Source organism: Euprymna scolopes, chromosome 7, assembly GCF_053919585.1.
Source record: "Euprymna scolopes isolate OS-2025 chromosome 7, ASM5391958v1, whole genome shotgun sequence".
Taxonomy (NCBI): domain Eukaryota; kingdom Metazoa; phylum Mollusca; class Cephalopoda; order Sepiida; family Sepiolidae; genus Euprymna; species Euprymna scolopes.
The window spans coordinates 141,797,255-141,821,643 of record NC_136488.1 but is presented as its reverse complement, the minus strand read 5'-3'; the positions used below and the strand labels follow the sequence as shown (position 1 = coordinate 141,821,643).

The following is a 24,389-nucleotide window of genomic DNA, read 5'->3' as shown; positions in this document are numbered from 1 at the left end:
CAAATTTCAACGATTTGACATTTGAAAACTCTACCAAACTCCTCCACCAATTTTGGGTCTAAACATTTGAAATTTTAGATGTAGGTTACCTGGACATGAGTCCAACTTTTTAATATTAATATATATATATATATATATGCACATAAAGTTATAAACAGTATATAGAGCCTGAGTAAAGTCGGGTTGAACTGCTAGTAAGTAATAAAACTATTAATATTGCAGCAATGGATTAGAGGTTAAAGCTTGGTCAACAGTGCGGGACCTATTAGATTTATGACCCTTTTTTTTTTTTTTTTTTTTTTTTTTTTGGATCCTCTCTAAGAAGGAGAGAGTAGTACTGGATGCTCCAGCTCAGATATGGAAAAAATACTCCATGCATGGCCAAATTGTGACTTTTTAAAGATATAGGATGCTCTTTGATGTAAGTAATTTTCTGGCATGGTAGAGGGGGGAAGTTCGCCTTTGCAGCAGCCTTGGCAATGTCCTCCAATGTATTTCTTCCAATTCATGTTGCGTGCGAATGTTAGGTCGAGGTGTTTGAAGAATGGGTTTTCAGGCAGTGTTATTTGTCATAGCAATCAGTTGTTGAGAAGTTTTTTTTTTTTTTGTTTTTTTTTGTAATTGTTAAAGGAAAAAAGCTTAGTCATAGTAGCATTAAACGTTACTATCTACTCACGGCCCGATTACACTACGGACCGAAAGTCATTTTCTAGCGTTTGTCATTGTCTTGGATATGTGTACACTCGTATTACCCTCATGTCTATTATAAAGCATAGTGTTATCAGCAAATATACATGGTATTGTCACGATCTCATATCCCTACTCCTGTATTTTTGTAAACAAAGCATGCTGGTCAGCAGAGACAGACACGAGACCAAATATACCGGAAATGTGTTAAGATCACGTGAGTTAAAAACAGCAACAACTTTTCTCAAACAACAAAGAAAAAAAATACAAAACTCAATTCTTCACAACAAAACAAAATAACGGACGTTTTATTTGTTACAATATTTTTGAGTATGAGGTATGATCCACTAAACTTTAGCCCCATTAAATCAAAACTAGTGTACTCGAATGGAACTGTAGTTGACATTAAAGAAAATGGAAGATTATATTATTTAAATAGCGTAGTCCCATCGAAAACCGCCTGCGATGATTTATAGATATGGCATAAAATGCTTGGACACTGCAATATTCCTGATATCAAAAAGTTGCCGACTGTAGTTGATGGAATGAAAATAAAAACATTAAAAAAACTTTAACTGCAACGTTTGTAGAAACTCACTCAATATATGTTACCGTGACATAGGCAGACATTCAGTGGGTTTCTAACATTTTGTATAATTTTTTTTTTGCTTTGTTTAAACTCATTTTCCCAAACTTACCGTGTTCAATAGCGAGCATGTCGCCATTTTTCTTTTTAAAATACATCGATAAACACTGTATGATTTTCAAACTGATTAGACGTTTTAAAGTGAGTAAAACCACTAAAAACTTTTCCAGATAGGTAGAAGAGTAACTTATCTTGCCTTTCATAACATTTGTTATATATTTGTTTGTATTTTTTTGACCACTTTTTCGAATCTGTGTGTAAAGTAACACAAACCCAACGCCGCATACACTTTCGCCAGTAAGAAATCCAGCATAAAATTGATGTCATCCATTGTTTAGCAACGACATCACTGGCAGTGGTACCTGTAATACGAACGGCTTTCCATGAAGTTAATGGCTTTCACAGTCCCAAATTCTGACTTGACTTAAGTCAGCGGACTTTGTTGTTGTGGAAACCAGGGGCAGTAACAGCAGTACTTAAACAATCCTTTTCAGGGCTACTCACCAAACTACTAATGCAAGTCACAAACTACCTGTGTGTGGTATACATTGTACTCCCTACTATTGCTTGCCTCCTGGAACTCCTCATCACAGTCTGCCATCCCTGCTCCTGCAGCTTCCAGCAACTCCTATAATGACCGGCGCTTCTAGCTCACTCTAGCAGCTCTCCAGCTTATTTTTGCGGCTTCCAGCTCACTCCTGCAGCTCTGGCACTTCCAGCCACCAACTCCAGCTACTAGCTTCTAGAGCCCACTGACGTCCAGTTATCTGTTCTAGAGCCCACTACTAGTTTCCAGCATCAGATCCCACCTATTCAACCCGGCTCAATCTAGGGAACTTCATCCTACCTCAGTGACCCAAGAATCTTAACTTTGTGAGATGCCCATTCTTGCTCCGACTGATTCTGAATCCATTGCCATACATTTTTGGGTAAAAATAAAAAATGATACAAACCATCTTTAACCAATCCTCTATGTTTGTCATCTGTCTTTGCTAATGCCGTTATTTCTTTGCTTTTGTGTCTACTTTATTAGTTGTATGGTCGATTGGCCCCTTCACATCTTTCGTCCCTCTGCAACAGCATGTTTATTCTTGATGATTGTCGATATACGTGATTCTGACAATTATTTAAAGTTCAGAACGTGCTGCATTTCCACGCGAAAAACTGTCTGTATATCACATTTGTCTTTTCACGATGTACTTATTTCTAAGCGCAAACGGTGTTACAGGTACAAACTGAGTTTGGCATACCGAATTCAAATTATGTTGAGACTACTTAATAACTTCCGTGGAATTTTGCAGTATAAACAACAAAACAAAAAAAGTGGTAAGAAGACCCCCCCCAAAAAAAAAAAATTACCAAAGGCAAGATAAGTTATTTGTGTTTTGACAAGACACTTAGGACTCAGACGAAAAAGAAACACGAATATACAAGTCGGAGAACAATAAAAGTGTAGTTAATTTCAAATAAATACAAATATAAAATAAGCAGGTTTCAAAACAATTGCGTTTGCAGCTTTTTAAGAAGTCCAAAAAGTTCTTATTTTAACGTCTTCAGTTTGACGGCCCCATTCAAGTTCGGAAAGAAGAGAGATGAAATAATCTGTCTTTCCTCCAGAGGTTCCAACGAAATAGAGTTTAAAGGGAATCTCTAGCCCCGCTTAATAAATAGGTTGCTGTGATTGGTCGATGATCGGCACCTTTGGCCAATGAGACGGGGCCTTATTTAAAGTGTAAGGAAAGGAAATGTGTTTATCATTCTTACACCAAACTACTACTAATAATAATAAGCATAATACTAACTAGCGGGACCTGTGGAAATTCCACAGAGGACTCGTAATATATTGATGTTGGCATTCTTAGAAGTTCAGTGTAAATCGAGACGCTCTGATATTATTCTAGCTTTTTTGTTAAAACTGCAAAAGTATTCATCTTAGCTAGCACGAACGCCCAGTAAAGCCCGGTCATAAAGTACACTTAAATATGATATTTTAATTCTTGCAGCTTTCGTATATATTATTAATGTTCTATCGATTTTTATATATTATAAAGTTGCGCTTTTAAAAATAAAATATATATATATATATATATATATATGACTTGGGTGCGTTAACTTAAACCGAAATAAAACACACACACACACACACACACACACACATATATGTCCCCACCAACTTCTTCAGATGTTTATCCATTAGATTTTTACAACAAAAGGTATATTTTTAACATTTTGGGTAAAAAGGAGTTCCACAGTCATGCCTATTGCCTCTCACTTCCTAACTTGACTTCCTTCAGCCATAATTGAAACTGAAACCAAAACATATGAAGAATTCTTGATAAAATCATTTATAAAAAAAAAAAAAATGGATAATTTAAGTGCCATCAACTATAGTCGAACCCGAAACCAAAATTTATGTAGAATTCTTGGTAAAATTATTTATGACAAGAAAGAACATAACAATTAAACGGCCCGGATGTAAGCGTGACACACAAAAGAATACACACGTTATCGTATTAATATATAGATAATTCGTCTAATGTGATAAATTCCTCCAGTTCAAATAACTGTTGGGAGATGATGCTTCGTCGGGGACGCCAAATCAGCTATCACCGTCTAGAAAACAGCGAAAGTAGTGCAACATTCAACAATGTCTCGAGAAATATGCCGGACTGCCGTAGGGTAAACTAGATTCTAAATTCCGAAATAAGCCGGCATTACTTCTTGTTGCTGGAGTCAAGCACTCAAACAATGCCAGTTCAATAGAGGGGTGGTTGAAGTTGCGTAACCCTTGTTTCACTCTTAAGTCCCCACACAGAAAGTTTTACGGTGGGTTTCGATGGTTCCGCAAGAAGCATGCCAGAAAAACATGTATATCTATTTATTAACTACGAATTGCAATAAGGCGGAATAAATAATTTATGGGTAATAATTTGAGATGACACCGGAGCAATTTGATTGGTCGGTTATCCTGTGACGTCAATGTTTACGAAATTCAAATTTTTAAACTTTGGAAAACACCTTTGATCGCTTCGTTTCACACAATACGGACACGTTTGAGAAAGAAAGACAGAAAATCTCAGTTTTCATAAATTATTAAGGTAAGATCAAGTTTATATTTTTAACTTAGAAAAAAAAGAACTGAATTATAATTTTAATGTAAAAAAAAAATCACTTAATGTTTTTTTCGTTATTGTTTTTCATTCAGACGACTTTTACTTTCTTCGATCTTCCACGTTTACCTTTTTGAATATTAAAAAAATGTTTATTATTTAAACGATTTTTAATTTTATCGGCAAAAAAAAAAAAAAAAAAAAATGAGAAAACAAATCACTGGAATATTATTACATTTGAATTAGAATTTAACGATTGGATTTCATTTTGTATATGAAAGCCATCGATATTTATTTCATTGAAAATCTTTTTCGTTACTTCTGCAGTTTACAGACCGTGGTATAATATATATATATATATATATATATATATATATATATATATATATATATATAGTATTTATCTAAATTTGTTTTTTCGTTTATTGTAGCGAAATTCGAAAAATGAAAAATTGAATTTCAAGTGAAAACAATGTCGTAGTAATGAAAATATCCAAAATTTACGAAAAACGATTTAGTAGAAAATTAATAAAATAGTTTCCGAAGAAAATTGAGTTTTGCTAAATTGGTGAAAGGTTTTCAGAAATTTTTTTACATCCTTTTTGTTACGATTATTATTTTTTTTTCTGCAAAACTCAATTTTCGCTAATTGTTTTCAAAAACTATTTTCATTAATAATTTAATTTTCTACCTTATCGTTTCTCATAATTTTTGGATATTTTCATTACTGCGACATAATTCAGTAGCTACCATTAGTTTCATTTGAAATTCAATTTTCGAATTTTGCTACAAATACGAAGAAAAATACTATATATATATATATATATATATATATATATATATATATAATTTTCATGTTAAATTCATTAGTAAATTTTTATTTACTTTCCATCTTAGCAATCACCCTTGAAATGACGACTTTTAAATGTTTTGAGGTATGTTGAAAACGAATATTGCATTTAAATTTTCCGCAAACAAATAGTTTTCCGAATATTAAGCAATGTAATTCTTTGTTATAAATGATGACCATTGTTGTACGCGCAAGCGTGCGCATTTTTTTTTTTTTTTTTTAAATCAAATTAGGTAGAAGCACAGAAATAGTTACAAACCCCCACCTCATGTTAAGAAATAATGTTATGCATTTTTGGTACCGCGCTGAAATACTAAATACCTTTTCTTTTTTTTTTTTCTTTTAAAGAATTTTTAGCAAAAATTTATTTTTCAGTAGTTGAAGAATTTCTAGGAAAACTGACATAAACAAAACAAATTTAGGGTTGGACTGATTAAATTTATACATGATTAAAAAGTACTTTTTTTTTTTTCCAATTTATTGAAAGTCGTCTGCTTCGATTTTTAAGCGCCTTTTCATTGGCTGATGAGATGAGTTCATTTTTAATATTATCTTTTGTTTATTAAACTGTTAAGTGAAAGTATATATAACTCCATCCCCATGTTAAGAATGGCTTTCTAAATAACGTGGTAATTATGCACTTATGTTACCATGCTGAAATAACGTTATTTAGAAAGCCATTCTTAACAAGGCAAGGGAGGGTGTTTTGTAACCATTCTGTCCTTTCACTTAGTAATTTATTAATAAAAAAGGGGTTACTTATGCAGAGCAAATTATCGTCCTGAAATACTGTTATTTAAAAAGCCATTCTTAACACAGGGAAGGGAGGGTGTTTTTTTTCTAATTTTTTTTTTTTAACTATTTTGTACTTTCACTTAATTTAATATATATATATATATATATATATATATAATCTTGCAAAACTTGAATTCAACTTGAAAATATTTTTCATAGATATTGCGCATAAATAAGGTTAATATTTCAACACGGTCCGTAAGTACCTCTTTTTCTTTTTCAAAAATCCTTCATTAAATTTTGAATACATGTTTTTTTCACTGTAGCCAGCAAAACGAAAAATTGACAAAGTTCAAATATATAACAAATAAAGGCGGACCTAAACGAGCTTGCCCCTTTCGGACTTGAATGCGTTTGTTTCCCCCTCTCCTCCCGCCACAAAATGAATTCCTTTTCACGTTTTTTTTTTTTTTTTTTTTTTTGTCCTGCGGATTATCGTCGATAACAGACTTGACTTTCATATTAACAAGAAAAAATTTGTTTAAAAGTTTATTTAATGACTTAACATGGGGGATCACTTTTCAATTATAACGTTCTATTAAATTGATACCCCCACTTTGCGGTCAATCAGCACAACTCTCCTTATTAAGGTTTAAAGCATTACAGTTTCTTTTCGCTCTTCCTTATACATTTTTCTTGAATAAATTATTTCAATTTGAATTATTGAAATTTCATTTTACACCACAGCGGACACGTGACACTTTAATAAGGAGATTTGACGTTATAATTGAAAAGTGATCCCCACTCCCATGTTAAAAGTCATTAAATAAACTTTTAAACAAAAGTTTTCTGCTAATATGAAAATTAAGTCTGTTATCAACGATAATCTTTAGAAAAAAAAAAAAAAAGTGAAAAGGAATTAATTTTACAGCAGGGGGCAAGCTCGTTCAGGTCCGCCCAAATAAACGTTACCAAAGGCAAAATAAGTTTTTGGTGTTTAAATTTATTTTAAAGCGTTTATTTAGTTTGAAACGCAAGTAGTTAGCGCTTAAAGTTGTTAGAACAATAAAGATGGACTTGAGGCTGCCACCTTTTAGAGTTTCAAGAATCGCTGGAAACTAAATAAAATACTTGTAGTAATCCATGTTTTTCTTTAGCATTTAGCACACCGGATTTCCGTAAATATTGGCTTGGGTTCAACCAGCAGCTGACGTAAACGTAAATTGCCGGAATATTCCGAACACCGAATAAATTTAAAAGCACTAGGAAAAACTGAATAACATAAAAAATTTGAAGTTTTTAAAATGTTTATTGTTAAGAAAACTTTATAATTTCTTATGTTTTTGTTTTTTTAGGAAAAATGTTAACATTTCAAGAAAAATTGTTTGAATTTTTAGGAAAACTATTGACATTTTGGTGCTAATGCAGAGAGTGATCCACGCTATTTTTTTAAAATCGTATTTCCACGTTTAATTAAAGTTTTTATTTTTATTATTAGTATTATGCAATTGTAATGTTAAAGTACAGAATAGGTACAAAACACACACCCCTCACCATGTTAAGAATGGAGTTTTAAATAATAACGTTATTATTTCAGCACGGATCACTCTCTGCATGAGTACCGACATTTTTTTTTTTTTTTTTTTTTTTTCAAGGAAAATTGTATGAATTTTTAAGAAAATTGACATTTTTGGGGTGAGGTTGAACTGATTAAATTTGTGCATGATTAAAAACTATATCTTTCTTTTCTTCCAATTTATTAAGTCGTCTGCTTCGATTTTTATTGGCAAAAAGCGCATTTTATCCCTTTTTCGTTGGCTGATCAATTTGATCAGTGATTGGTCGAGCCCAAGCAAACATTTACAGAAATCCGGAGCGCTAAATGCAAAACTACTAGTTTTATATAAAACTATTGTATGTAAACATCTTAAGCATTACACAGAGATTTTCTTGGCTATTTTTGGCAAGGAGCAAAGAGTAGTATCTGTTCTTCTGCTGTAGTAAAAGTTGGTAAACACACATTAATCTAGTCAAGCATGACCTACATCAATAGAAGGCCATTTCACTAAAACCACGTTACCTGCTGACATCACAGTACAATGGCCACAATTTGACTATATAGATGATTACGAATTGCAGAATAACGTACAATAGTCACGGTTAGGCAATAGATGACTATTATGACAATAGTTATTTTCTGTTTCAATTATCAAAGAAATTGCAGAGGGATTTATTAAACTGAATGTAATTTTCTTTTCCAAAACATAAATTTGGGTGCGTTCAATTAAAAGGGATTATTTTTTTGCCGGGAAAATAATGTAGTGATACTTTATTTTTTTAAAAAGTATATTTAATTATTAATTAAAAAAAAAAAAAATGCACCCGTTTTTAAAATGATCCTCATAATAGTTGTCTATTGCCCAACCGTGACCATTGTACTTGTAGAGCGACTAGGATATATGTATACTCTAACTCGCTACAAGAAAAAAATAATGAAACGAATTGAATGAAAGAAACAAAGAACTCAAATGCTGGAATAAAATAAACATGTCGTTTATTTTCTGTTGAGATATGTAAGTCTTGGGTGTACACGTGTTCATTCGGCCGTTGACGGAAAGGGGAATGCAATAGAGAAATGCAAAGTGGCAAGCCGGCCTGTAGAAAGAGAGGATTAAGCTCAGTAGAGTCGCGCACATGTCTGTGTTGATGGACTAAGGCTGAAGGGGAGATAGAGTAAGAAAGTCCATCCAGGTTATGGAGATAGTACGTACACTTTATACGCTTTCTGTTTGTTGGCTTTTTGTCCCACATAGTAGCAAGTGGTGTGAGGCGCGCGCCGAAAAGGCACGCTGTCGGTCTGTAGACCGCCCAGCTAGGAAGCTGGTCTGAAAAAGGCTGGAAACAGCTTGTCTTTTGCTTTTATACTTGTTTCCAGTGGTCTTTTGCACATGTGTGGATTTCCTTTGAATGGGGAAGTGACGTTGTCCATGCGTGCGTGTATGTGCGTATGTTAGCATGTGTGTGTATACATGTGAATGTGAGTGTATGTACGCGAACGTGAATATATGTACGTGTGTGGACATGGGTGTGTATGGTTGTGTGCACATATTTTTTTATTTTTTTTTACACACAGTGATCACCACTTATTAAGGCCCGGAAGCCACTCAGGGATAAAGGTTATTGCAAGTACATTAAGTTAGTGTGGAGATTTGATGAAGTGTTTATTTAAGGGGGCGGTTCATTAGGAATTTGTTAACATTGGACTTTAACACATCCAAGTTGTAGTCTCCGGTGGGAAGCAGGCAGATGGAACAGAGTTCCACAGGCGTGCAGTTCTAAGAAAGTATGTATATGACAAGTAATATAGCTTGAAATGTGAACGCGTGTTTTTGTGTGAGACTAGAAAAGGTTTGCGCATACTTTATTCTGTGTGTCAGCAGGCTATGGCCTTAGGCCATGCTCGACTAGGTTAATATGCATATTTACTGTTAAGTTCACTTTTTTTCTGCCCTTTGTTAGTAAAGGAGAGGTTCTTCTACACCTTTTATCAATCAAATTAAAAACTAAGGTGATCAATTTTCAATCAATTTAAAATAAAGTTTTCAAATTTATAAGCAATCATGATGAAACGAGAAAACATGAAACGGGTCAAATCTATGACAACATCAATTGATGTAAATGTTGTATTATGGAAGCTGCCTAAAATGAAGATTGGCATTCCGTAATAAAAGTACAGCGAGAAAGTGTCCTGTCAGGTGAAAAAAACATCTAAATGAAGCCATGAGGAGGAGCCAAAAAAAACAAACTAAAAAGTTTTTGCCTTGTCACAAGAATTATTTAATAAAACTGTTAGAGGATAATTGTCAAGTTACCTTGAAATATTCATATAAAAAATTATGGAGCCACCCAAATCCAGAAATAGCAATAAATGTATCAACAAGTACAATTAAATGAAAGGTTTTGATAAGCTCCTGGGTTTGACATTTACACTGGAACACATACATCAAGTCTGTGGCCAAGGTCGCTGGGAAAATGGTGGGATCCTTCTACCGCTCCAGAAGATATCTCACTAATGATGCAATTCTCTATCTATATAAGAGCCAAGTACGTCCAAAGATGGACTACTGCTGCTACATCTGGGCGGGAGCTGCTAAAAACAGCCTGTCTTGACGGATTATAAAATAGACTTTGTGGCTTGGTGGGGGATGCCCTTTTCTCTACCCTTCAACTTCCTTCCCACAGAAGAGACGTAGCGAGTCTGTCGTTGTTCTATCGTTATTTCCATGGCAAGTGCTCGTCTGAGCTCCATTCTCTGGTCCCCCCCTCGCCAATCTTTTTCAAAAAAACACCCGACTAGCTGAAACCACCGTCAATAATTTTCCCCACTCCCTATCTGTGCCTAAATCAAAATGTAGATTCCATGAACAAAGCTTCTTTCTTAGAACTGCACGCCTGTGGAACTCTGTTCTGCTTGCCTGTTTCCCTCCCGACTTCAACCTGGATGTCTTCAAGTCCAACACAAACAAATTCCTGATGAACCGCCCCCCCAAGTAATGACACCTTACCAATTCTCCAATACTATTGCTGCACTATCCCTTTGATTACTGTACACACAATAACCCTTATTTCTGAGTGACCCTTGGGCCTTGATAAGTGGTGAACTCCATGTAAAAAAAAAAAAAAAAAGTTATAGGTGTGCTTGTTGGTGTAAACACACCTGCTAATTATTTTAAAAGGAAGTTTTTTTTTTGTTTTTTTTAAAGAAAAAATTTTAATATTTATTCAGATCATATTATTAATTATCAAGGTGAAAGTAATTTAAATATGTTCTGTAGAAGACTGGAAGGTATATCTCTACGTGATCAATGATGCAGAATGTCACTACTGAATTCGAAGGGACCAAATGTACATTGTGTTGCATTGTACGGCAGACAAGGTGTTGCCTATTATGAAATACGTGATGGTTGCATTAAAAACGATGACTTCATCCAATAGATGGTACGAGCACTTGAACATTTGGCTAAGATGGTGAATTTAAATGTGTTACAGGAAAAATGGCTGTCTCTTTCCATGTAAATAAGAACATCAGATAAGTGAAAATGAGATTAGGATAAGCCGAGACTCGAACCTTGTAAGCAAGGTTAAGAAATAGAATGTTAGAAATTGGAATGGTAAAAAGGCCTATTGTTAAATTCTATTATAAATAGTTAGATATTTTTTATATTGTAAAAAGAATTGATTGTTCATTCTTTTATAAAACTGAATATTAAAAAGGTCAGCTAAAAAGAATGAACAATACAAATTAAAAATACATTGTTAAAAAAAATAGGTTAGTTGAGAATTCTTTGTCAAAAGTGTTTGGAAAAATGTGTGCATAGCCACGTGAATTGGTCACATTTGGGAAACAGACTTCTGACGTCATAGCAAAAGGGGATTTTCAATATAGGAGCTAGAGTTCAGGGCAGTTGAGGCAAAACAGTCAGCAGAGTCGGTCGGAGAGAGTTGATCGGCCAAGAGTTGACATGGTCAGAGGAGGGTCCCCTAAGAGGCGAAGGGGTAGAAGATTAAACCATGTAGATACAACAAATGTGAATTCCTGACGTCATCATCATTTGACCGGTCAAATGAATAAAGAATCACCATCGATATTTTGTACCTGTTTGTCTTCGTGTCGTCATTCCACAAATTAAAAAGTAATGTGTTAAACATCTTATGAACATTGCATAACCCTTCCAAGAATATGTACCCCCTCTCCTCCTCGCTAATATGTTATAAGAAACCTCCCAGAACTGTATAAATGTCTTCTCACTGTCTCTCCCTCATCATCGTTATATTCATGTATTATATGGCCCCAATACGAATTCCCCGTCACTCTCCTTAAATATGGCCCCCGCTATTCAACAAATGAAGTGGTTGTTGTCATAACTAATGTTCCATGTCGTTCTTCTACAGAAAATTCTTTGCCTACAAATGTTCAAAGTGTTACAATTCTTCAGTTGGGACCATATTGTGCATCATTATCTCCAATATTTTTTTTTTGTCTTCCATAAAGTCAAAATCAATTTTTTTTTTTTTTAATTTTTTTTTACATAGACATCACCGCTTCAAGGCCCAGAAGTCACTCGAGGATAAGGGTTAAAGAGTGTACAGTAGTCAATTGGACAATATAGTAATCGTTAGTTATGGAAATTCAGTAAATTTGTTAACTTAAGTGGAACAGCTCATCAAGAACTTGTTTACGTTGGACTTGAAGACAACCATATTGTAGTCAGCTGGAAAGCAGGCAAATGGAAGACAGTTCCACAGGCGTGCAGTTCTAAGAAAGAAACTTCATGGAATCTACATTTAGGTTAAGGCACAGATAAAGAGTGGAGGAAATTATTGATCGTGTTTTCAGCTAGACAAGTGTTTCTTGTGAAAGTTTGGGGGAGGACCATTGGCGGATCATCCTATTGGACTAAAAAAAATTTCAATCTCAGTTGAATCATGTAGAAGTGTTTAGGTTAGTAGTCAGCCAAGCTGAAAATCCACTTCATGTGATGCGGTAATTTCAGCATGTTCAAAGGCAATATATAGCTGTAATTGCTGAAGATTTGTTGTATGGAAAATAATTATTAAAAATGAATATTTATTATTATTTTTTTTTTTTCATACTTATTTGATTATTTGCTATTTAAAAAAAAAAGCTCTGTATCCAAATCGCCCACTGGATTGATGAAAATTTATGGAGATATTCATAAAAAATTTATTTTTATATAAAAATTTTTGTAAAATTCTAATTTGAAATACAGAATGTTTGTCAACTAAAATTCTTATTTTTAAATTGAATGCATTATTTTTTAATTGGAATGCTTTAGTTTTTAAATTGAATGCATTATTTTTTAATTGGAATGCATTATTTTTTAATTGGAATGCTTTAGTTTTTAAATTGATTGCCTTAGTTTTTAATTTGATTAACAAAAGGTCTAGACTGAGGCAATTTTTATTCTTATATCTTGACCAAATTAGTCCTAGTTTTAAAATAATAGTACTTCAGCATTTGCCGATCCACGGTTTCCAAAGTTTCTTGGCCGTGCTCAGTTGCTGATGTGATCAGCCGCTTCCGGTTATTCCCAAGACATTAAAAACTGCTACGAGAAAATTATTGATAATCAGGAAAAACATGGAAATACAATAAATAAAATTATAAACATGTATCTAACCCAAACCTAATGTTACATATAGGTCTTATTAATATTATTATTACTGTTTCTTTTTGTTGTTATATCGTTCGTTGTTATTGTTCTTTGTTAAAAGTGAGTCTTATTAAAAGCGCAGTCTTATTAAAAGTGATGTTGTATCTTAGAGAGTCTTAGTGAGAGTTTTAGTGAGAGATTGTTCATTTTATAAAGAGATTCATATTTTATAAAAAATGTTCATAACTTAGAAGTGTGAGGAAACAGTGTTCAGACAGTCTTAGTGTTCATATTGTGTATGTAAGATGTGTATGTAAAGACATTTTAAACCACATGATATACAAGACATATAATAACAATTTTCACTTTACCTTTTGGTAGAATCACAACACAAAGACAACGTTTATAAAAACACATGATGGGTTTATTTCCTCTCACGACCGGCCGTGGTTTTCTGAGTCAAGAATTCAAAGCTTCACATTCTAAGTTTCAAAAGTGACCGTCTCGCTTCTAGATGTTCGAATGTCCATGTCTGGACTGTCCTCTGTCATCCTCAGACTCTCTCTGACTCTCCCCCAGTTTCTCCTTAACTCTAAAGTTTTCTAACTATATCTAGAACTTCCCATTTTCCATGTTAAAACATGTCTTCTTTCAGTGTTCTGGACATGCGTGTCCAAAACTTTTTCCTTTGTTTACAAAAGGAATTTTAACCTATATTCTCAGTAACCTATATTTCCAATATGTTAAAAACATGTTTATTAAATTATCTTGTGTTGCATTCCTTCAATTGAATTTTTCATAACAGAATTGTCAACGCACATTCTTTTCTTGAAACTATTTTATCTCTAAGCTAAACAATGGTTTGTTTTACATTCCATTGCTAATTCTCTCTCGTGATCTATTTCTAAACCTAAATTACGAGGTTCGAATTTCGTCTATGCTATTTCATTTTCATTTTAACTAAATCTCTCTATTTTTATACTTACATGAAAAGGGGACAGCCCTTATCATGTAACACTAACCTGTGTGATTAGAATTAATTTATTTTTTCATTTTATGAAAAAGTACCCTTCATAGATTTGTATTAGTTAAAAACAGACAACGCATTTGTTAAAAATTGAAGAATGCTTGTCCAACCTTTTTCTGGTTATTTTTGTCAGCTATCGAGCGAACCTGAGCCAACTTTATGGAAATTGCAGGTCAGTAAATGCAGAAACACCATAATAATATGCTTCAATTAATCATTTGATCACCAAACAATACTGTAATAATTAGATATTATTTGTTTGGTCATTAAATTATTAATTGAACCAAATTGTTGTATAAAAAAAAAAATTAAATGAACGTGTTCTGGTTGTAGTACGGTACCAAATTAAAAAGTGAATTTGGAATGCTAAAATCGAAAATGGTTTCAAATCCATCACCTTTTCTTTCTTTGTTACTTTTTGGGAATAAGTATCCAAAAAATGTCAGTACTTACGTCATTAATTCTGAGTTTCACCAAAGATTTCCAAGATTGGTGAATATTTACGAACTTCACCGAACAGTCTACAAGATATGGACAAAACTGTTTTATAAACTAATTTTAACCTAACTCTAAACTTTTAGTTTGCAAAGTGGTTTTAATTTGGTTATATTATGTAGAAGCCTCAGGATTTTATTTGTTTTTCTCCATTCATAGTTGGAACTGTTTACGTCACAACCACAAATTTCAAAGTACCTATTCCTAAAAAGCAGCCTTCCTTCATGTACATTAATTTTCAAACCAGTAAAATAATTAAAACTAGCAGAACCCCTCGAAATTCTATGGAATGAAAAATATATTGAATCAACAAATGTTTTGATGAAGCTGATATTTATCTGAATAGTGAAAAAAAATTAGTTTTTCAGACAGAAAAACTGATAACAAGCAGAAAATATGAGTTTATTAACATTTCTATGAAAATAGTGTACAATGTATTTTAAATATAGAACTGACCTAAATGAGATAATACCAATAAATACTCAGAAAGTAATATTGTGCTACATAGTTCAATACAAAGAATAAAAACACATTGTAAAGAGACAATCTTCACTCCAGCACTTCTTGGCAGTGTTTTTATTTTCCTTATTCTTTCAAATATTTTTTTTATTTATTTTTATTTTTTTTTTACATAACGTTTCATGGACTTCTTTCTCTAAAGAACTGCTACATGTTGGAATTATTACAAGTTCCTTTCTCACATAATTACAACAATGATTATATATTATTATAGTGATAGTAAAAAACAAGGCTACATGAAAGGGAGATCACTCTTATATTCTATGAACACTTCCAGACATAAAGTATAGTATGAAATTTAAAAAAATTGGCCTGTTTCGGAGCTCATAGGGAACGAACTCTCACACACATGCACAAAAAGTGTTTTTTATATATAAGTAGAGATTTTAAGCAGAACTCCTCCTCCTCCACTAATCCTCACAATTTATTTTGTAGAAATTTAGAAAAGAGTCAAGATTTAAAAACCGCAGCAAAAATTGGTTGGATGTCTTTAAAAAAGAAATTAATTTGGTCTAGAAGTTATTAATACTTTTTTTTACATTAAATTCACATGCAAAACTGATCCCTCTTCTAAATTCTAAAAAGAAATTATTGGTTGTTTTATTTTTATATTGCCACTTTAAGCTTAGTGTTAATGAAGGACTTCCTTTCATAAGGATTTTTTTTTTTTTTTTTTTTTCTGAAAATGTACAGGAAAGTATTCAGTGCTAAAAAAAAAAAAAGGTTTTGTGTAGCAATGTCGGTGTTTGGAACAGTGTATGGGTATTTTTCAGCTATTTTCGCCTTGCTCTATTTGCTGCACAAACATAAACAGTTCCTGTCAAGATGTGAACATGCATGACAAAAGCAGAAGCATTTCCTGGCTTGTCTCATCATGGTTTTGATGGGAGGTGAGCATAACGACCCAAGATCAAATGACCTGGGCTGAAACAAAGGGGGGGGGGTTCATGGCATCTCAAGAAAGAAGTTTTTGGACTGGTATGATCAGTGTGACGAGTTGCTGGTAATCGTGCCTCCTGGCCAAGAAAGAGGAAATATGTGCTATCCCTTTTCTAATCTCTCATCACATGCTCAGCTCACATGAAAGATAGTCCCAGATTGGATGTGTTATGGTTCACAAATAACCACAGGAAGAACAGAACAACAGATAACAGTTTAAAAACATGTATTACATGAAAACAATGGAAAGGTTACGAATGGGAAGTGTTGGCAATTCACCAAGCATGCGGAGGGTCGCTCTGGAATTAGATCCCTCTCTCGGAATCGCCAGGAGTTATAGTTTATATGGATAATGGATTAGTCCATTTGGAGGGCGGTTTCATAACCCCCCCCCTCCCAAGCTGATTTCTCTGGGTGTGAAATCAGTATCTTTTCTTTTCGGGGCAGACCAGCAAAGGGGTCTGTGTGCTTCCTTTTTCTACCGGAGCATCTTGGTTCTGACATGCCTTTTGGAGGTTCCATGTCAAAATAGTTGTATACTGTATCTATTGCCTCTCTGCCTTCCTGCGGTGGTTCTTGATCCTCAGTGATGTGTTTCCTTATTTAGTTCAGGTGCCTCTTGTGTTCGAATTTTGGGCCCTGAATGATGTATGTAACATGCCCGACTCTTCGTAAGATCGTGCCCTGCTCCCAAAAGGAAACGTTATTCTTACAATGTTTAAAATATACTTTATCCCCATGGTTAAACTGATTTGTTGGCATTGTAGAGATTCTGTATTGTATTATATTTGGGCAACAGTTTAAAAAAATACTGATTTTATTCTCCGCCCAAACATGATTTCAGCTAAGGTGAACTGGGTAGCGTTGTCGCTAACCAGACAATCCACAACCCCCAAAACAAGCAAACGACTCTAATAAAAAAAATTGTCATCGTTTTCGTGGTCAGTTTTTTGCATCTAAGGACCTCTGGCCATTTCAAGTAGCTGCCTACTACTATCAGGTAGTAAAAATCCTTCACCATCCCACGTAGTCAATGTGGATCCTCGACCACGGTTGTTCAGCTTTAGGTCAAGGTTTCTGTGTTATAGGTGGTGCCTTGGCAGCCAAAACACAGCTTTTGCGCGTATTCGCCATCATTGGCCAGTAAACAAAACTTCTCATCAGGCCTTTCATCTGGTTTATTCCTGGATGCCCCATGTGAAAATCGTTGAGAATCCTTTTTTGAAGGGTTTTGGGAATGACAACCCTTTCACCATATAGCAGCAGTTTCTCACAAACCGAAAAAATGTCTGAAATTGTATCACCCAGTGTTAACTTCTGCTTAGTGGTTTGGATGAAATTGTCATTCACGGATTCTGCTTTAATTTCCTGAAGTGTGACTGGCAGTTTGCGGATAATATTATTAACCATTGTTTTCAATTCACTATTAATACATAGTGCCACGATTACCGAGTTTTCCAGAGGTTCCATTTTGGCAGGAATTAGTCTCAACAGACCGTCTGCATGTGCCAGTTGTTCTGAGGTGAGAAATTCTATTGTCAAATTATAATTTAGAAGAATAGTTCTCCATCTTAATAGTCGGTTCGCTGTGAATGTGGGAAGTCCCTTTTTTGATCCAAAAATGGATATCAAAGACTTATGGTCGGTTTGTAAATAAAAATGTCTTCCATACAGGAACTGGTGGAATTTCAAAACTGCAAAAATAATTCCTAGTCCTTCTTTCTTGATCTGTCCAGGATGCAAAAGCGATTGGCTGTTTTGAGCCATCTGGCATCCCATGTAACATGTACGCACCAATGCCATATTGGCTAGCGTCACTAGACACTATTATATCCAACTTCGGATTAAAATGAGCTAGGAACAGTTTTGAAGTAAGGATTTTTTTTTTTTTTTTTTTTTTTTTTTTTTCTTGGAATGTCTGGCAATCCGCTGTCCACTCCCAAGTTTTATCCTTCCTTAGTAATTGATTCAGTGGTGCACGCAATTCGTGCATGCTGGGGATAAACCCTTGGTAATAATTTGCCAAGTCTAAAAAGCTTTGTAATTGTGCTATGTTTTGCGGTGCTGGTATTTCTCTAATAGCGGACGCCCTGTCTGGGTCCGGGCATCTGCCATCTTTATCAATATGTCCTAGGTACTTGATTTTTTGTGAAAAGAATTCACACTTGTCTTCTTTGACCTTAAACCCATAATTTTGTATTCGGCTGAATAATTGTTTGATCTGGTTTGCGTGTTCCTCCCTGCTTTTGCTCGCTATAATGATATCATCTAGATATGCGATGGCGGTGTCCAGATTGCTCAGCATGGTATCCATGACTTGCTGGAATATCGCGGGTACTACTTTTATCCCAAATGCGAGCCTTTCGTATCAGTACAAACCCCTATGAGTATTAATACAGAGGAGGTTAGCGCTTTTGTTGTTTTCAGTAATTTGTAAGCAAGCATCGCTCAGGTCAATCTTAGAAAAAAAACTTGCCGCCATTTTGTAAACACTTCCTCTGGGCTGGGTAATGGATAGTGAAAGTCTTCTAATCACCTGTTGAGTCTGGTCGAGAAGTAAGTGAACACGGATTTCCCTGGACTTTTTCTTTATGTAGACTGCTGAAGCGGCCCACTCACTATATTCAATTTTAGTCATGTTTTACCAATGCTTTCTAATCTGTCCAGTTCCTGATTTATCTTGTTCAGGGATGCGAACGGAACATTACATTTTCTTTTTTTTTTTTTTAAACACTGGTTGTGTGCCCGGTTTCAGCTTAAAATCCGCGGCCATTTTTGTGCATCTCCCAGGGCCAGGAGTAAATACATTTGGGAATTCTTTTTTAAAACTAGTTATAAGTTTCTCAGTTTCTGCTGGACGAGTTTCTATTTTTTTTGCAGAATGTGTATTTAGGAAGATCCCACATGCTTCATGCTGTCGGAACTGAACAGGTTCTCACTATTTTTTAATACATACATTTTGAGTTTTTTCGTTTTTCCCAGCAAGGTGACGTTGGTGATTAATTCATCCTCACAATTAATTTTTGTACCGTTGATGGCCGTCGCCGTTCTGTTGGTTCTTAGCATAGTCGGTTTTCGTAATTTCTTCCACGTTTTGAAAATTTATTGTTGAAAGATCCGACCCACTGTCAAACTGAAATTTAATCTTTGCCGAGAATGTTGACCGTTACATATTTGCGTAGGTTTTAATCTGTGGCGTCTCTAGTTATTGTTTGATGTACACGGTTTTTGTTCTGATTTTTCCTGCAGTGAGAAATTTTATGTCCGATTTTATTACATATGAGGCATCTTTTTGTTAAGAATGGGCAATCCTTGACCCAGTGTTTACCACCACATCTGAAGCAGGGGCTCGGTGCTTTTGGTTTTTCCGACTCTTGGGGGTAATTTTTTGTGTACCGTCTCAACGTTTTTTTTTAGTTATTTTTTTTTATGTTTGCGATGCCTGCTTTGCTATTGCTCGCATCTTTTATTTCCACTTTTTGACAATCCTCAGTCAATTTTTGCAGTGTTAAGTTTGGTTTGTTTTCTAACTTCCTAAGAACTCTGCGCCTGATTTCTGCATCTTTTCCCGAAATTGGACCTTGCGCAAAAACAAGGTATTTAAAATTATCTGCTGTTAATTCAGACAACTTAAAGTCATCACAATGTTTGTTCACTACTGCTGCGTATGTGGCAAAGTTGTCATTATCGTCTTTGGTCACATTCAAACATCTCCATCACTTATGAAAAAGAGACGTTTTTGGAGAGAATAGTTTTGTTAACAGATTTACCATCTCATTGAACGATAAATCCAGTTTTCCATGGCAAGATATAGTCCACGAATTTGTCATGTTCAGCCATTTCAAGTTTTTGTAGCAGCAGTCTGGTTGGTTTTCTTCTGGTCAGACCAGTTACCGCAATCAATATTGAAAACGTCTTCATATCTCTTGAAATAAGCTGCGAATGATTTTTTTATCTTGTACTTAAAATTATCTATTGTGGACTATATTGTATTTTGAGAAAAAGCTGAATTGCTTTCTGCATGCATGTTATTCTTGACAAGTTCTGCAAGTAGTTCCTCTGTTCATAATTGACGTTCGGCTAACTGTTTTTGTAATTCTGTCTGCTGGTCCTCTGTACGTTGTTGGCCTTCTGCCAACTGTTTTTGAGCTTCGACCGTCTGTTTTTGACAAAAATTATTAATCTAGGTAAACAGTTCATCATCTAATAACAAAAAAAAAATCAAATGTATATTTCCATTTGTCATGTTTTTTCTCTACTAAAAAGGTAAATTGTTGCTTTTTTTTAATTTTTTTTTTTTACAAAGTAAAAATTTACCTTTTTAAGTAGCGACAAACTTTTTTCTTTTTTTTTTCCAACTCCTTTTCATTCCATACTTATGTTTTTTTAATTTCCGCAAATCCTTCCATTGCAAGTGTTATGCTAGATACTTTCGTGGGCGTGATAAACATTCGAGTCCAACATTGTTAGTGTTTTCAGAACACTATTTTAGGCGTGAATGTTTCTTAAATCCAATGTCATCATCTCATTTGAGAAAACTGGATTTGAGAAACATACATCTAAAACAATGTCGCCAGTATTATGGCTCGCAAATAGCCACAAAAAGGACAGAACAACGGATAACAGCTTAAAACATGTATTGCATAAAAACAACGAAAAGGTTACAAACAGAAAGTGTTGGTAATTCACCAAGCAAGCGAGGGTCGCTCTGGAATTAGATCCCTCCTGGAATTGCCACGAGTTAGTTTATATGGATAATGAATTAGTCCATTTGGAGGGTGGTTCCCCCACAACAGTAAACCAGAAAGGAAGTTAAATACTTTCACCAATCTATGTCCAGCTTTAGCATTAAGCATGGATTCAAAATCATTAACAGCAAGCTGCTGCTGCTTTGTTGAGCATCATTCATGATGTTGGCATTCATTTTCTCGATATCTTTCTATTAAGAATTTTTTCTAGAAAGATATTCGGTACTTATGAGAGAGATCATGTGAAGGCTGCAGTTTGTGTAGTTGCATCCCAGCACTAATTTTAATGTAAGCTTAAACAACTTTGCTGGAAAAAAAAAAATGAGTTAGAGTGCTCACTAGTTGTTGGAACTTTAACTAAAGAATAAAACATTTTGACAATTAAAAAAAAAAAGTAATTTTTATTTATTTATTTATTTTTTTAGGATGGTCAAGCCAACAGTCTATGTTGTGCAAGAAGGACTTGAAGAATTGGGGAAAAATGTTGACGCCATTTCAACGCAAATAATTAACAAGTGCACCAACGATGAAATAAAACCTGGTAACAAAAACAAACTTTGTTCATTTCGTTACAAATGATTTGTGATTTTTTTTTTTTTTTTTTACTAAATCTTTATAAATTTTTATGCGCATTTAGCATTACACTTATTTTTAAAAAAAAATACAGAAAAATCTTTAATGTACGTACTCATGGAATGAAATATCATTTTCCAAAAATCAGGTAAATCGATCAAGTAGTTAAAAGAAAAAAAGAAAGCAATAGGAGAATCAAATTTTGTGAGACAGGAGAAGGGATGAGACCCACCATATTTTTAGAACATTCAAATTCGAGGGTGGTAACTCAATTCGACTACTGAGATTTTGCTTGCATTCAAAATAATTAAATTATACTAATTGCTAGAAATTGTAAAATTTGATTTTCTTAATCCAAAGCAAAAAAAAAAAATACTTGATCAGTTTGTGATTTTTAGAATATGACATCTTTAAAATAAATTAACTTTAAATGATATTCTTAAATAGAATAATTAAAACAACTGTATTACTACTAATAACATGGAGATTATTATTAAAATATATTTTCTTGAATGTAATATGTAAATGAGGTTACTTCTTTTAATGTAGATTTCATTTGAATAAATAGTATATATTGAAATCGCGTTGGAATAAGAGTGCATACGAGTTCATTTTTAGGATGAAAATTAATTTGTGAAGTGGTGTCTTTTGTACATCTTAATCAAATTGTAAACAAACAAGAATACTTTATTATAATAGATATTTAAAATGATAAAAATCGAGGCTTTGTAGCTTAGTGGTAAAATGCCAGACTACAGACAATGTAGTTGTGGGTTCAATTCTTGCCAAAGTGAAGCCATGCTGATGGCTGTTGGTTAGCAAGAAACACATGTCTATGAATAACTTATGCATCTAAACAACTACTATAAAAATATAGATATTAATATACTAGATTTTTCGTCCATTAAAAATGGGCAAAAGTTATAGCCTGTTGACTTAGAATGGGCTCTTTGTGCTAAATTGATAGTTGAATATGGTTAACTTTGTGCTCATTTTTGCATTAAATATTAATCCCTATTAATGCATAATTGTGCATCAAATGGATACCATAATACTTGCTGCATCTTATCAGAACTAAAATCCATGCAAAAGTTTCAACAAATCAGCACAGTAGTTTCTGAGAAAACTCCTACAGTAAATGAGATATTGTGGTGACTGATCCTTATTAATCATTAACTGTGCATCGTATGCATACATAATACACTTAGTTTGCTGTACCTTATAATAACAAAGGTCCTTCCAAAATTTCAACTAGATCGGTCCAGTAATTTCCGAGAAAAGGTGGAATGGATAGACAGACAAAAAGAAATGTAGATATATATATATATATATATGATGCTTAGTATAACAGAAATAAAAATACCATGCCAAAGTATTAATGATTGTTGAACATTGTATGTTACAACAAAGAAGTTAAAATATTTAATTAGCTTTCATGAACTGACTTATTAACTTACTGTAAATTAATAGTTTTCATTTAAATGACTTTTTTCTTTTCTTTTTTTTCTTTCAGATTTGATTTCCATTGGATCGTCATGTAAACCCGGTCCAGAATCTGCTGTTTCTCTAACTGCATATTTGATAGACATTTACCGAATGCATGGCAGCTTAAAGGTTGAGCGCACCACAATCTTGAGTGCCGAGGATGAATTGTTCGGATTGCAACTGTGTTTGGCTGATATCAACTTACAGGTTTGGTTTTTCATTTAACTAAATTGAGGATCATAGTAAATTTATTTATCTCCGTCGTCTTACAATTCATTCTAGTATTATGTTGAGACTAACTATATATACCCAGCGTTGCCAGGTTGAAATGTACATCATATGACATGCCTGTCATCTGCTATGACGTCATTATATATAACATCATATATTACATTTTGGTGCAAGTCTATAAATGGTCCACAAGTAATCTTTTTTAGTATAAAAATCTGAAAAAAAATCTATAATGTATGTACTTATCACTGCATGAAACATTATTTTCGTTTTTAACATCCTCAAAAACTTATAAATGTCTTAATTTTCCAAGTTTTTTTTTTTCTATAGTGTGGAAAGTCAATTGTCTGCCCCCTTGCCGATCTTATATTCCCAACAGGTGTCGCTAGCAGTGTATCATTCAAAAACAAGATGGTGGGAAGTTTTTCTTCGATAAAATGTCTCATAATATTTGATTTTCTTAAATAAAAAAAAAAACTACTTGATCGATTTACGTGGTTTTTGGAATGTGACATTTTCATGCAGTGACAAGTACGTACATTATAAAGATTTTTTTTCAGATTTTTATAGTAAAAAAGATTACTAGTGGACCATTTATAGACTTGCACCAACATTTTTGTGAACAAACAAACAATATAAACATATGACATCACATGCTATGAAATCATATATGACATTATGATTAAATAAACAAATGAGAATACAACTTTATTAAAGATATTCTTTACAGTCACTGTCATAATAATAAAAAAAAAAGCATCTATTTTTTGTTTGTTTCTTTAAATAGTGCAGCTATTGGCATTGGTATTTCAGTTAATCAAAAATGCTTACAAAATGCTTCCATTTTTTTTTTTTAACCCATAGTATTCTCACGTAGAAATTAAAGAGTAAAATTTATCTGCTCTGCTTTTTGTGTATTTCTTACTAACGGATGAAGTTATTGTCAGATTTCAAAGTCGGACCGAAATAGTGAGCCATCAAACCTATTGATACTTTTTTTCCAACTTTGCTATTGGCACAAAAATATTTTATGATTACACTTTAGTTTTATTTCTGAAAATACTTATCCCAACTATGAAGACTTTGAGAAGTTATCTTGTGCAATTATACTGAGTTCTCTCCCTTGAATTTTACAAAACTAAAAATATTAATAAAAACTACTAGCAGAC

The 24,389-nt window shown here is 33.6% G+C and overlaps 1 protein-coding gene across 1 annotated transcript in view; it reads left to right on the top strand.

Moving 5' to 3' along the window:
* The first annotated feature begins 4,294 nt into the window (after positions 1–4,294).
* LOC145280009 (PCNA-interacting partner-like) overlaps positions 4,295–24,389 on the top strand; it is a 56,724-nt gene continuing 36,629 nt past the window's right edge. Inside the window, exons 1-3 of the mRNA XM_080131639.1 lie at positions 4,295–4,431; positions 21,357–21,472; positions 23,018–23,196. Of these exons, the coding sequence (XP_079987765.1) occupies positions 21,358–21,472; positions 23,018–23,196 (294 nt within the window). The 5' untranslated portion in view covers positions 4,295–4,431; position 21,357. The remainder of the gene's footprint in view (positions 4,432–21,356; positions 21,473–23,017; positions 23,197–24,389) is intronic.